General features: G+C 37.4%; 1 protein-coding gene across 12 annotated transcripts in view; it reads right to left on the reverse strand.

The window, feature by feature from the left end:
• LARP4B (La ribonucleoprotein 4B) overlaps positions 1 to 15,384 on the reverse strand; it is a 56,028-nt gene that overhangs the window by 21,472 nt on the left and 19,172 nt on the right. For 6 of the 12 annotated variants that reach the window (XM_030497853.1, XM_030497811.1, XM_030497834.1 and 3 more), the window contains exons 3-5: positions 3,537 to 3,684; positions 3,253 to 3,414; positions 871 to 952 (exon numbers count right to left, since the gene is read on the reverse strand). In XM_030497853.1, coding sequence (XP_030353713.1) covers positions 871 to 952; positions 3,253 to 3,414; positions 3,537 to 3,684 — 392 coding nt within the window. Of the gene's footprint in view, positions 1 to 870; positions 953 to 1,998; positions 2,607 to 3,252; positions 3,415 to 3,536; positions 3,685 to 5,204; positions 9,286 to 15,384 lie in introns of those variants that run through there. The other 6 variants (XM_030497768.1, XM_030497784.1, XM_030497776.1 and 3 more) reach the window with 3 other exon arrangements.

A 15,384-nucleotide genomic window follows, 5' to 3' on the forward strand; every position in this document is an offset into this window, starting at 1 on the left:
ACGTAACTTTTGCCAACGAACTTGAAACAAAACCTCACATAGAAGGCAGATTCCTACACTGAATTTTGTATTCAGCATTTTCACCAACTCCCCAGTCTACCTATATAGCTCACTTCCCAAAAAACATGAAAATGTCTTTGTTTTTCCTTCATAAATCTTCCTGTTCAGGCAGCACATTACCCCCACAAGCACGTAATATTGTTAAGTTTATTACTTTAAATGACCCCCGATTAACTGGCTGTGCAGGAGTATACAGATTAGAAATTGTTCTAGGTTATTAAGACATGTGTTTAGGATGCTTTTATCAAGACACAAGCACCGAGAATAATTATGTAAACTACTTTGATTATGTTGCATCAGTCTATACTGGAATGTGTATGATTCAGAGCCTTTTATTGTTTTTGTGGTTTTGTTTGTTGTCATTTTGTTGCTGTTTTTTTTTAATTGATCCTTAACTTACAATATAAAGGGATCTATAGATGCACATACAAAAATCCTGCTTTTGTATCAACACAAATTCTAAAATTATTAGCTTAAAAGCTTACCAAATGGCTTAAGTTTGATGCAGTTTTAATTTGCATCAAAAAGCATTTAGTAGCAGTCATAAAAATTCACCTGATCTGTAATTTGTAAGTAACCTCACTTTAAAACAATGTATTCGCTAGTTCAGGTTTTAAGCCCAGATGTTTCATGTAAGATTTAAGAGGTATATCATACAATACTCTGGAATTTGTGCATTACTTCCCCCAAATTCTCATCTTTTCCATGCAGTTTTTAAGTGACAACTGAGAAACTATTAACATACATCCCAAGTTAGGCATTGATCTTGTGAGTTATCCTCCAGTTTGCTACGTTTAGGTAAATACATACCTAGATAAACAGAATTCCAGTGTTTTTTTCAGTAATTCTCGTAAATCTTCCTGGCCTTCTGGCTGCAACTGTTCATTTCCACCTAATAATTAAAATACTTAAATTTAGTGCTGCTATATTACACATTATGTATTTTAATCAAGCCATCATATCTATTAGTGGCTGTATAAACAATAATGAGTTTTCAAATTCCATAAATGTTCACTGCGTATTAGTTTACCACCCACTAAAATTGCACAGGAACACTTTTCATTTAAGGCATTACAGAAAAACCATGCCTGACTTCACTTGTTAGCTTTTGCTCTCCACATACATAAAAATCTGAAGCAGTTTTAGAAGAGCAGCTACAAACAAAGTAAATACTGAGCTAATTATATCTGTCTTCCAGTCTTAGGAAATTAACCCGTTTCTAGCTGACTAAACCCTAACAAATACAGCTGACCAATAAAGCACAAGAGTGATGTTCTGGAACACTTCGTGTTTCTGGCCTCACTCTAAATTCCCAACACACTAACTCAGAAGAGAGAGTTTCTGAACCATTACTATTAAATATCTGCATATATAGAATTACAGAATGGTTGGAAAAGACCTTAAGATTATCTAGTTCCAACCCCCCTGCCATGGGCAGGGATGCCTCACCCTAGACCATGTCACCCAAGGCTCTGTCCAGCCTGGCCTTGAACACTGCCAGGGATGAAGCATTCATGACCTCCCTGGGCAACCTGTTCCAGTGCCTCACCACCCTCACTGTAAAGAACTTCTTCCTTATATCTAACCTGAACTTCTCCTGTTTAAGTTTAAACCGATTCCCCCTTGTCCTACCACTACAGTCCCTAATGAAGAGTCCCTCCCCAGCATCCTTATAGACCCCCTTCAGATACTGGAAGGCTGCTATGAGGTCTCCAGGCAGCCTTCTCTTCTCCAGGCTGAACAGACCCAACTCTCTCAGCCTGTCTTCACACGGGAGGTGCTCCAGCCCTCTTATCATCCTCATGGCCCTCCTCTAGACTTGCTCCAACAGCTCCATGTCCTTTTTATGTTGAGGACACCAGAACTGTACACAATACTCCAAGTGAGGTCTCACAAGAGCAGAGTAGAGGGGCAGGATCACCTCCTTCGACCTGCTGGTCATGCTTCTTTTGATGCAGCCCAGGATACAGTTGGCTTTCTGGGCTGCGAGCACACACTGCCGGCTCATATCCAATCGCTTAGCAACAGATGTGTGATCAAGTAATCTCTTGGTTAAGAAGGAATCATTATTTTTTCTTATACCTGGAATTTTCAAAATCATCACATGGAAAACACTAATTTCATGTCCATTTTAGTTTAGACCCAGTACACTACTGTAAATTGAGAGTAAGCTAATTGTGTCAGTGGGAGAACTGTTTGAAGATCAGAAATTTAGTGTGGCTTTTAGAGATTTATAAAACATTTAGTAACATGTTACATAAATGTAAGTTAGGTTTGCGGGTTTTTTGGGTGGGGGTTTTGTTTTTTTGTTTTTTTGTTTTTTTTTTTTTTTTTTTTTTTGTTTGTTTTGGTTTTTTTTTTTTTTTTTTTTTTTTTTTTTTAAGTATTTCACACCAATTGTTACACTCTATACCCTTCCCTTCTTCAGTAACTTTTATCCCTTTCTTCAGTTCTCTTTAACCTTTCTTCTTCCTATAGCAACTTCTAATTTCCTCCCACCATTTTGTTCTTTCTGGTTTCTATTCTGATGTAGATAATACAAACACCTAAGAAATACACATATCATGTACTAACCACTATTTCTCTTCCCCATCTCCTCTTTCTTTCTTGCCTAAAACCTAGCAGAGATTCATAATTATATTAATTTTTATTGGTATAAACTACAGCTACTAACAGTTGCACTGAAGAAAAATAATGAAAATTAATTAAAACAGAATGCAAAGAATTTAGACTAAATTGTTGCTTATTTTACCATTCTAAGTACAAAACTGATCTTTCAACACATTAACATTACCGCTTGAGACACAAATGATATGTGAATTTCACCTCAGTTCCTGACCCAACTAGAAGCATGCAACTTAAATGTACATGTCTACACTAGGGACCTGCATTCAGAATAACATTTCAGAAAACAGTACTCAGTTATATCCAGAACTTATCACCGATTCTGTGCTGTATCTCCTAAGGCCTCTACTCAAACAGGAGAAAACTGGTTTCCAAATACGTCTAAGTCTGAGAGCAAGAGACAATTTTCTGGAGTCCGTTTGCAGAGCAATAACTAAAGTGGTATAGGTTTTTTTGGTGGGTTTTCTGTGTATTTTTTGTTGTTGTTTGTTTGAATGGATGCTCGCTGTTCAACTCAACATTTGCTTTTTTAAAACCAAGTCCAAGCAAATATTAGCTTTCTCTTACCTGTCTGGGTGGTTTCGTGCATAGACTCATACTCAGAATGATCGAGAGCCAAAGGGTTCATATCTGTCTGGTCTGACACCGAAACAACTGGTGACGGCTCCTGCAGCTCTGTCAGCACTGCATTCTGATGCTTTTTGTCACCATCACCACTGGCATCCAGTTCTGCGGCAGAGATGACAAACACACTCAAAAAGCATTCCTTCTAATCACAGTATCATCATAGTTAAAACTAAATCTGAATTTTACCTTTTGCTTGAGCAACTGCTAGAAACTTTTATTCATACCTTCTTTACAAGAATCTGGAGGCTGGTCAGGTATTTCTTCCCACGTTTTGCTCACACTACCATCAGTGGCACCACTCGCTTCCAAGTGTAACATATGATTTCCCCACACCTTTGCATTGGGGTTTAACTCAGAAACCTTGGTTGACTCCTACAGAAAGAAATTTCTTTGATTATGCACTTTGTGGATGCACAGCACACACCTGTGTGTATATAACTATACAGTTTCAAACAACAGTATCAGATGTGCAACTCAAGATTGTATTGTCAAGATTTTTTTCCACATCTGAATATATTAACAGAACTGCCATCTCATAATAGTTTCAGGTACAAATACAATTTAATTGTGCAGCACAGAATTCACTTCCCTGGTAAAGAACCACCAGAAAAGGACAGCCAAGGAAACTACAACAAACATTTCATTCTTTGCCTTTGACAAATTAACTCGACCTGTACTTGCCCTAGACTTCAGGCAGTTCTCTTATGTACATGTTAACATGATGCTTACTATATTATCATGGTATCTGTTTCTGTGAAACAACAGAAAATAATTAGGAAGATGTAAGAGCATGGGGTTTGGTTTGGGTTGTTGGTTTTTTGGGTTTTTTCTGGACTTCTATAAACATGTAAGTTCTAAGGAAGCATTATGAAAAACTGGAAGTAATGAGATGTGTGTGACAACTTCTGTCATGACTTCAAGACAAAAAACAGCATTAACAAAAATTTAGGTAAGTTTTCCCTAGGCAGGACAAATGGAATCAATTACCAGATCCAGTTAAGCCATCTTAGGCCAGTCTCCTTTAACCTGGATTGGAAATGGACACATTTAATGGTCATATATGGTTATATATAACCATTATATAAACAGTTATATTTGTCCTTCAGAGAGATTGCTCTCTGCAGTGCCAAGATCTACAATACTTTTTTTGATAGTAATACGAGACAGTTTTCTCTTGTTTTGCTAATGTTTGAGCAAAGCATATTAAGTTATTCCATACCCAGAATATCTTTTTAATATGACTATTATACCTGGAAAGAGTATTGCTCATAAGAACATATATTAAAATTTGTTTTGTGAATTTAAGGATGCTAGGAACATTACAGAGTTTAAGGCTGGCACTCCAAAACTCCACAAAGCTTTAATTATTCTGAAACACATGCATTCAAATACTCGCTATCATAGTGTATAGAAAGCACATCCAGAAGGTAAAATATTTAAAGAATATCAAATTAAATACATCTACTGAATGATAGAGAAAAGACTTATAAAAGATGGAAGTGTTCAAACATTATGACTTTAACATTGCTTCCTGTATGAAGGTAAATGAAGCACTATCAACAGTCTGTAGAAAGTTTCCCTTCCATATACTGAAGTTTTAATCTCAAGTTCAAATAGAATTGAGAATCTGCAATCAAAATACTTTGCCCGATATTTAAACTTCCACACAAGGTAAACAGAACCAAAAAGAAAAAAAAATATCAATATTCAGCAACTTTTTGAGATACTACATTCTCTATAAGAATTCATTTTGCTAAAGAGAGAGCAGTCAGCTTCAGGACAAAACAACATGTTATATTTAACTATAATGAAACCACAATTTGCCTTGACTTATGCAAATTCCTAGCTTCAGCTTTAAGCTAAACATCAAATTAATTCTGCAGAATACTTACAAATTCATCTTTATCTTGCCATTCCCAAGTAGCAACATTTTCTGGTGCTAGCAGCTGATATGGGTATCTTCCTACTGCGTATGAAGCACCTCTTAAGTCTTCAGGTTCATTCTGGAAGTTTTCACTAACTATACACAGTCTGTCATTCTTCATGGTATTGTCAGAAATTGCATTATTGCATAAAAAGCCCATCAGATATTCACCACTACCAGCAATAAGGGTGTCAGAAAATAACTGATTTGTCCAATCAGCATTGCCAGTCTGAAGACTGATGAAATGTGACCATATTTCAACGTGGGGATTTTGTCTGTCCGGTTCATAGGAGTGCTCTTGGTCACTTGGTATATCTTCCATCAGATGCAACACACACAGCTCATTACCTCGCTGAAATCTTGAGGCACCAGGAGAGGCCCTATGTATTTCATAGGAAGGAGTAGCAGCGTAGTTGTCTACCTGCTCTGGGTCAACAAAAACTCCAAGCTCTGTGTTTGAGAAAATCTTGTGATCTGACTGCATCTTTTCCCAGCTTGTGGCCAAGTCATTCATTTGAGTATTTAATATGTAACTGGTGCTTTTCGGTTCAGCAGTCTTGGCTTCTAACTGCTTTAAATTCCCCGTGGTAAAAGCTTCTAGATTCCCAGTTGACGTACTAAAACCAGCGAGGTTTGCCTCCTTTGAGTGGATGCTGACACACTGTTCTACTTCACCACTCTGCAGATTACACTCATTTACATCACGCACACTTTTTTCATGAGTTTCTGAGTCTACTTCAGTAAAAGGCCCAACAGGAACTTGGGTGTTCCTGACCTCTGGCTCTGGATTGTCACACTGACATAACTCAGGCTCTTCTACTGGTTTATCACACACATGACAACACACATTTTGACACAGTGAAGGTAAACTATTATGGGCTTTATGTATGAGATTAACGGCAACCTCTTGATTTTTAGTGTCGTCTATCAATTTTACACTCTTGTACATAAAATTGTCCAAAGCTGAAGGTACAGTGGAGTTAGAATAAGTATTCTGATCATGAGTTAAGCCTTTATTGCAATTTAAGATGGTTTTATCATGATCAATAATATTAGCATCCAAATTCCGTTTTACATTTTCGTCCTTGTTATCAATTGTCTCATTCAGGTGAGCTTCAAATTTTACCTGTTCTATAGATTCTACTACATCCCCAGCTATTTTGCCTAAATCAGTCCCCGCATTCCACTGATTCTCCACTGTGTGGAAGGAATATGTATCCTGTTGCTCACCTTGTCTAGAGTTCATGTCCATTTTATTTATACCCTCATGTTCCACAGACAGAGAGGAGACGCTGGTTTTGCTATCTGAATTTGAATATTTGCATAGTTTACCTTTATTCCCTGATGACTCTTGTGAAATCTGAGTTTCTAGGCTGTTTTCCTTTAGGAACATTTCATCTGTGCCTGTGTTATGTAGCTCACAAGATGTCAAACTGCCATCACTTACCCATGATCGAGCTCTGCTCAAGCTACCAGCTTCCTCAAGCACGCTGCCTTTTAGCTCAGTGATACTCACACAGACATCTTCCTCCACGCCATGATGATTTGCAGCTTCTGTTGATGTCTCGTTTTCAGTGCAACCCTTAATTTGAGTTTGAAAATCAGAACTTCCTTCCAAGTTTTCATGTATTTCAATCATATTCAAAGCTTCACAGCTATGCAAAACTGTACCTGTGCATTTCTCTTCATCTTTTAAGTATTCTTCCAAAACACCGTGATGTTCACTAGAGTCAGATGCAAGCATCTGGCCATGACCAGATGTTCTTTGAAATGTTCTCTTTTCCATATTTGAGTTTACTTCACTTTCTGGCTTTAGGAAATAGCCTTCTTTAGCAAGTTTTTCTACATGTTGACTCACCAAAAAAGAGTCATTGTCCGTTTCATGTAACTCTAATGATAATTTACAGCTATCCCTCATGTTATCTGCTACCTGTTTAGCACTTATTTCCCTTACAACACTTGAGGAATGCCTACTTAAACCAAATGGTACTATCTCAGAATCATGACTTTCCTCATTTTTTCCTGAATTACATACTCCAGTGTTTAATGATACACTGGAAATACAATCACCATGTTTTGTGTTTTCTGAATTAGGGCTGCATAGGTCTTCTTCAGCAGCATTCACGAATTTTACAGAATCACAAGCACTGTGGAGTGATTCATTCCAACTGACCGCATGACCTCTTGTATACAACTCCTCCTGTCGATTCTCAGGGATGACTTCATCATATACTTTCACTCTTAAGCCATCTTTTACTGTACTGTCAGTATTTAACCCATGCACCTGACTCTTGTCAGCCAATAAGTTATCATAAGAAGATTGGATGTCTGTGCTACAATATTCCTTTGCTTCCTTTTCCTGTATGCTTGACCTATCCAATTTTTTATACTCAAACAGTTCTTTCTGTGAATTAAACTTAGGTTCCACTTGTGTCGATTGCTGCATTGGAAATTCTTCCCCAGTGTCTAGAGGTCGTGCCATGCTGCACATTCCTTCATCAGTAACAGCTGAGTTATCTGTGTCTGCTGCAGTCTCTTCATGCACAGTAGCTGGCACCTCTTCAGCCCCTTTCAGATCTTCAGCATCTACAACACAAATACTGTAAAACTCCCTATCTTTTGTATTTTGTCTGTTGTCTACATCAAGATAGGAAAATGTTGGAGACATCTCTCTATATGAAGTTGAAACTTTTTGTAAGCTGTCACTCTTGTAGCTTTTAACCGTTGTTTCATTCTGGCCTGAACAGTCACATGGAACTGCGTAATCCCCCTGAAAATTTCTATTTAAGGAAATTTCATCCTGTAAACCTCTGTCTACGATGTCTGGTACATGCGAAGTAGAAATATGATCAAACAAGCAATGCTCCTCTGCAGCTACATTTCCATTATTAATATTACTATTAATATTTTCTATATAGTTAATATGCTGACCTTTCGCACTGTCAGATTTTTTAGATGCTCCTTTTTGAATAACCCTATCTTTCTTTTCTTCAGGTTTCTGCAGATTTCCGTACGTACCGGAGACCTTCAGGAGGTGACTAAAGGAATTAAAGAAGCTAAAAGGTCTGTCATACGTTCTCCTAGAGCTCTCACAAGGAGTATTCTCCATGCTTTTGTACGATGGATATTTCGCTTTTTTATCCCCGAACCCAAATTTAGAATTTGACGCTGCGCAATCATTGCTACGAACATGTTCAATGCCGACTACCGCAGCTGCCCTGTTAGCCGTCCTTCCCCCTGTATGCAGATCCTGGCTTCCCACAGTTCTTAAAATCGAAGATAAAGTTTTACTTATCCTTGACTTTGGTGCTTCCTCTTCCACGGATTTTTGTAACAAGCTGGTTTTCTCCTCATTTGTGCTGTTACTCAATTCTTTACTGAAGCAGCAGCCCATGTTTAATAAATGGTGTCACAGGAGTCTTCTCATTGCAAATCACCTTCCTCTATACACCAAACTAACTTTCTACTGCTACTGAGGAGACAAGCCAACACTCAGCTGCCAAAAATAGCACACTTTAGAACCATGCCGAGGTTCATATGTCATTGCCACTCAAAGTCCAAATCCCAGTTGCTGAGCAATGTTTTGGTATTTCATCATATGCACTGTAATATTCAAGCCAAATAATTCTCCTAATGAGATTACAGTCCGTTTACAACTATTACCAAGTCTTATGAACTTCCATTGTTTAATTTCCTGAAGAGCTTCCTTCATCCAAATCATTAGAATATTTAAGTGAGATCTTTCACAATGTCCATGTGTGCCAAAAACCTGCTCACCTTCGTATTTAATACAACTCCCACTTTCTATACAAGGATAAATGCATTCTGGCTTCACATGTTTAAATCTGATTTGAAGACTAAACTGGCATAAGCTATTACATCAAACATATTGTAGATCATTTTCTCCTTCCCCTCCCTTCCCCCAGAGCTGAACCTACACCAAGATTACTTCTTTAGGAAAAGCAGGCTAAAGATAGATAAGGCCTCATGTACTCCATTGAACAGCCATTGTACGTTATTAGAAGCTAATTCTGTTCAAAGCTTCTTTTTTTTTTAATTTATCTGCATTAAAAAAAAAAAAAGAATACATAATCCCTGAGGGGCCTTAAGATCACCCAGCTATCTCATGTTACTGTGGCAGGATTAATTATACCTAACTGTCAAAAAAATTGTGTACTCACAAAAAACCTCAGAGGTATTTAAAAGGTAGTTTGGCTAAATGCTTCTTCTTCCAAAAGTCTGTCCCCAGTGTAACTTCCCTCTGTTGTACATAAAAGATTTCTTTCTGACCTTAGAACAATCAGAACATGTTTAAATGTATGTATTTACATATTGGAAGAAGTCTACTACTGTAAGTCCCCTTAATTGCTAAAAAAAAGTAGTTCTGTTTCTTCAAAAATAAAAACCCAATTAAAAAAATGAAAATACCCAGCAATCTTGTCTGCTCTAAACAGTTGTTCTCATTTGCCTTTACATATCCTTACACCACTCAGACCTCCTCACAATCCATTGTTACTATTTGAAATTTGGACTCTATCCTTCACAGATCTTGCAGACTGTACCACTACAGAACGACTCTATTCTGTTACTTAAAGTACTGAAAACATAGGATAAAGTAAGAAAAGATAGACCCTTCAATTCTATTTCAAATGTTCTTCCAGCCGTACGTTGAACTCAGTGTTATTTTTCAATTGGTTGTGTACCTTATGGCAAGTTTAATCAAGATGCACTCGAACTAGTTTTAGCCTGGCAACTTGCCTTCTTTGTGTTCATATAGCAGTACATAGCAGTACTAAGGGTAATTAAAGTAGTTGCCTTTCAATTAAGTAGTAAGAGATCTATTTTAACTTCTACTGCAAACTATACTTGCAGCATAAAGGCTGCCTAACACAGAGATCCATTTCTTAATATCCCACTATCACTACTTTTTGTTTTGATTGTCATTATGACTTACTTTACAGCTGCCTTCATGGCAAGTCACATAGCCTATATAAGGCTTAAGACATGATTTAGTTTTATCTGTGTTGTCTGTACGGTCATCATCACACTGCAAGATTTCTGCTTTGTTTCCAAAATTCCAAGAAAAAAAACAACAAACCAACCCACCCAAACATCTTTACCAGAGAAGCCCACAGTCACTTCTTCCTTTCAATCTCCTTTGCTTACTTTACTTCAGATAGAAAATCTACTACAGTCAACATAGAAATAAATTACACATCACTTCCTCTTTTAGTCATTCATATCTAGTCAGTAAACTAAGTTCAGATCTGTTTAGACTAATGAACCAAAGGAGAAGCAAATTTTTTTCTTGCCTGTTGTGTCCTGAAGATCAGAAAAACAAACCCAATGCTGCACTGAACCACAGTAAGCAGAACCAGGCTAGGTTAAAATCAAGAGAATAAATATATATGTACACATGTATATATACACACATACACATATAAAAGCTCTTGCTATCCCAAACTGTTCACAATGTGATGATAATAGCTTGCAAGTACAAGGCAGTACTGAGCATGTGCAGAAGCACTCTGGAAATTCAAATGTTTCACTTCAGTCTGCACTGCAGACACTATGAAGTGGTCCTGCAGTAACAAATAGTAGAGCTCACATTTAGCAGCGTAACAGAATAGAGGTGAATCTCTTCTTTATACAGCATGAAATGCTTTTCTTCTCTGAATTTTTTGCAAAGTATTCAGGTATTTGAGTAATTTCTTATCCTACTTCTCTTTATAATACTCTGCTTAACAAAAGAGTGCGAATCTGTAATATAGCTGCCAATGTAGCTTTTTCTCCCCAGACAAATATTCTGCTCATAGGACAAACGAATCACAAAAAAAAGAAAGTGATTTAGATTCTTAAAACACAGATTACCTTATATTTAAATGACATATAAAATTAAATGCTATAGGCAGACTCAAATTTGTATATGCAAAAGAAACATACTGGCTAACTTTCAGGGGAAACCTATTCACCACTAATCCCCTGACCATATAAAAAGATTGCTGAACAGGCCAGGGAATACATCCCCTCCTCAGCAAGTCTGCTTTGAAATTGCAAAGTAAGGGAAGAAGACTACCCTGCCCCCCCAGCTTATCCAATATGTGAAGCCTCAAAGTGCCTCCAGATACATTGTTCTTAAGGATAGGAAGTCTGATGCATCATTGCTGCCATCTGCTGCATTTTTTTTAATTCTCCTGTGGGACAAAGTTATTCAACATGCTTGGATCCAGACTTAAAACTATGCCAAGCCACTCCTCTCTTTAGCATTCCCTGGAACCAAGAACAGGGAAAGGGGGAAGGAGTTACTTTTAATAGCTTTTCTGAAGAAATGCCACAAGCAAACTATTCAACTGGTTTTAATGTCAGCATAAAGTCACAACAATATTTACAAAGTTTACAACTACTCAGAAAACTTTCATCAGGTAAACAAATAGCAAGGTTTTTCCCTCGGTGATTTAACCATTAGTAGCTATGTGCTTTCTACAGAGAAACTAAGTGCCTTTAAGAGATGGACCAGGCCAAAGTACACTTTTCTAGTGCCTTAACAAGCACTTCTCCTATCAACTAATGGGGAGAAAATGGGTGAAGCAGTTCAGGCAAGCAGAAACTTCTTCCAGTTTTCCCATACCCTTCTCCTGATGTGCAAAGGCACATTTTGTACTTGTTCCTTTAGTTTTATCTAAAGGTTTCAGGGACACTTTCTATTTTTAAGCACCTATACTGCCCATTAAGTCACATTTCTCAATGCTGTTTATTGTGGGATCACCATAAAAAAGGGGTGGGGGTAACAAAGTTAAGCAGAAAATGCCACTGTTGTTATGCTACATCACCTGAGGTTGGTTGCTTAACTCCCCAGACTCGCCAAAATCCTTCTGGCTAAGCTAAACACCACCACCTGACTTGAAAAGCACTTCAAGAGAACTTGTGCTCTGCCACTTCAGAGCCCAGCTCAGCTGAGGGGTGGGTTTACTTATTTTGGTGTTTTGTTTTCTTTCTTTCCTTTATACATATATATTTTTGGCTCTGCCGTATTTTCTCATCTACTCCAAGCCTAAATAGGTTTTCCCTCTCCACAAAACAAAACTGCTCTGAAGCAGCACTTTCATAACCTGAACAATTTTTTCTAATAAGTACTTTAGTCCTGTGCGCTGCACACACCTACGCAGAAGGCAAGAAGTCAACATGCTTATTAACAGAGGTATACCTACCCATCTACTTTCGTTTCTACATGTATCTATTCCTTGTCAAGGAATAAGTGTTTATCCCATACACAGTGTTACAGAATTAAGTTTTAAAATACAGTCTAGTGTTAAAGTTACAATAGCACAAGCCAAAACTAGCCCTTATAACCTTCTGACATCTAACTTCATTTAAACTTTTTCTACAATAAAGTCATGCAATTGTACCTAGTCCTGACAAAACAGTGATATTCCTGAACTTCTTGGCCACACCTCATGTTGTGTCCACCTCCAGTTAAGGCAAAAGAGAAGAGCAGCATCACAAAAGACTTCACAATGTCACTACTGCAGGTTTTGGTGAACAGCTGGTTGGATTGTTTAACTTTCCCTCCAATACATCAAGGTTAAATGGACTGGTAAGAGTTTAAATACACATTTTACACATTGAAGCAATTAAACATTAGAAGTCGTCTACAGGTGCAGAACTATTCAGCATTTTTCTTACAGTCTAAACCTACAATAATGTGACAGAGTGAACACTGAGCAGTATTGATCCTTCATGACACTGATACCATACATGCTTGGTTTAAGGTCTAATCCTCCCACCTCTCGTTTAAATCTATTCATGATCTCCTGAATTATTAAATGTCACCTACTTGTTATACAAACTGCTACTTAACTATTAATTGGCACGTACCATATGTAATACTGTGTATTGCCAAACGATCTGAGGAGTATAGCTACACTGAATTTTCACTGGATCCTGTATTAAACTAGTAAAGTCAATTTCCTCAGCCCCTTCTACAAGGCTTATTCTTGAATGCGTTGCAAAAGGACTTTTGAACAACATAACCTAACAGCTCTAAGCTTGAGACATCCTTCCATATTACATCCTATGAAAAACATTTTAGAAAGTACAATTAAGTTCTCCACTATGGGATTTGGGTCCTGGCCCCTTCCTCAGAGAGTCACCTCAAATTTCTAGCAAAGAAACTGATCAAAAAGGAAAGAGAGAAGTAAGTCAAAAGGGAGTGCAACATTCTTAAACACTGACTTCCCTGGGTCTAGTCCGACCAGGACTCTCTCAGAAAGAGTAATTGTCAATCAGGATACAAAAATATTCCAATGACAGGTATCACAAAGTGACCTGAAGTGACAAAGCCCCACCTCTAGCTTAGAAAGCTGGAAATACCAGTGTGTTTCATTCCCAAATTTATCAATGCTAAGAATTTGCTAATATCCTTGAAATTATCTACCTCCAATTTGCAAGTATAAGCTACTATTAACAAGAAATTTATGAGGATCCTCAATCTGCCAACTTTCCTCAACAGATTAGCATGCAAACTACTGAAATTCTGCTGTTAAATACTACCAAAATCAGCCACATTCAAGTGGAGCTGTTGTTGGAAATGAACCATACTAGGCTTGTGATCAATCTACAATTAGGCATTAAATAGCATATAATTTCATAGCTACTTCAAGGCAGAAGAAATTACTTTGCCTCCCTAACCATGAGGTTAAGCCTTTGAAAACTGTCAGTAAACAAGTGACCACAGTATCATTAACGTACACAACCCTGGAAAGTGATTTCTGTGGCTTTCCATCACAGCATCAAAACTTTTAATTCACTCACTACTATCTGTTCAACATTACTAACAGTAGAACGTGTGTTAAGTTTTGCTCCTGCCAAAGAAAACTGACTGATTAAAGACACGGCTAGGAAAATTTAACTATTGTTATTTTTTTAATAGTGTTAATGTTTAAAGATGTAACAAATAATACTTCATGTAATCTTCATAATTAAGACTAGCATACAGGGAATTATTTTTCCAGGATCTACAGGGGTGTATTAAAATTTCCAGTAGAAATTCTACAACTTTCTTCCTGAACTGCCACAACAGCACTCGAAATAGGTATCACCAGATCCCAGTAGAACAGCATAGCCAAAAGAACTAGGGAATGTAATTCAGCAATTTTTTTCAGTCTATCAAAAAAACACTCCTAGAAACCTGACAAGATACCATGGCAGTATGGCCCCATATCAAATACACACAGAAGCAGGGATCACCACAAACATGAATCTATTCCTTTATGCAGTCTAGTCCTCTGATCTCAAAATAATGAAGACACACAAGAAAGAGCAGGTGATTTTCAGTTAGCCTGAAGCATGTACTTGCTAAATGCAATTGAGTCAGGACTTCAGAAGTTTTTCCTCATTCCTCTCATGTTTTGGGAAAGGTGAAAGTGTCTTAATGATCTTAGTTTGCTAACTTCTTCCTGTAGTCCATGAAGTTTTTCTCAAACTATAGACTTGTACCCAAAACTTGCAAGTGAAGACATGAAGCACTGGCAAAATACATTCATGCAAGTATGCCATTATGGAAGGGACCATCTTGAAAACACCACTTTTAACAGAGTATATTGGTAATGGTTCTCATACAACAGAACGACCTTTTGATGCTGTGCATACAAGAGTATGATAACGGTGCAACTGAAAAAAAGCTTAATAAGCTACAGATCTCATCTATTTAGAATAAAATATTCAGCAAAGGAAAAGCTTTAATCTCAAAAGAATTAGTTATTTGAAATGCACCATTATAGCACTATGGATATATTCCAAGATACCGAAATTGACATTTAGTCTTCTCTACTAAAGAAAAGAGCAGACAAGTTTTCTGAAATGGAAAGAAATAGTTACTCTTTCTCCAAGCAAAAGAACAGAAATTAAGATTTAGATCCAAGTTTACATGTAGTTTTATGAAAATTTTAGTATGCCACATTAGAAGAAATAGCCCTGGGAAGACACATCAAACCACCTTTAATGCTAATGCACCTGTTGAAAGTGCACTGACTTTTGAAGCACATCTGCAAGTCTCTTACTCAAGCTTACACGCTGGTTTCTTCACATTAATGCCCTGAGTACCGGGAGAAATCACAAAGTTATGGCACGAAAGTGGGTTAAATTTTTTC

This window comes from Strigops habroptila, chromosome 1 (assembly GCF_004027225.2).
Source record: "Strigops habroptila isolate Jane chromosome 1, bStrHab1.2.pri, whole genome shotgun sequence".
Lineage (NCBI taxonomy): Eukaryota > Metazoa > Chordata > Aves > Psittaciformes > Psittacidae > Strigops > Strigops habroptila.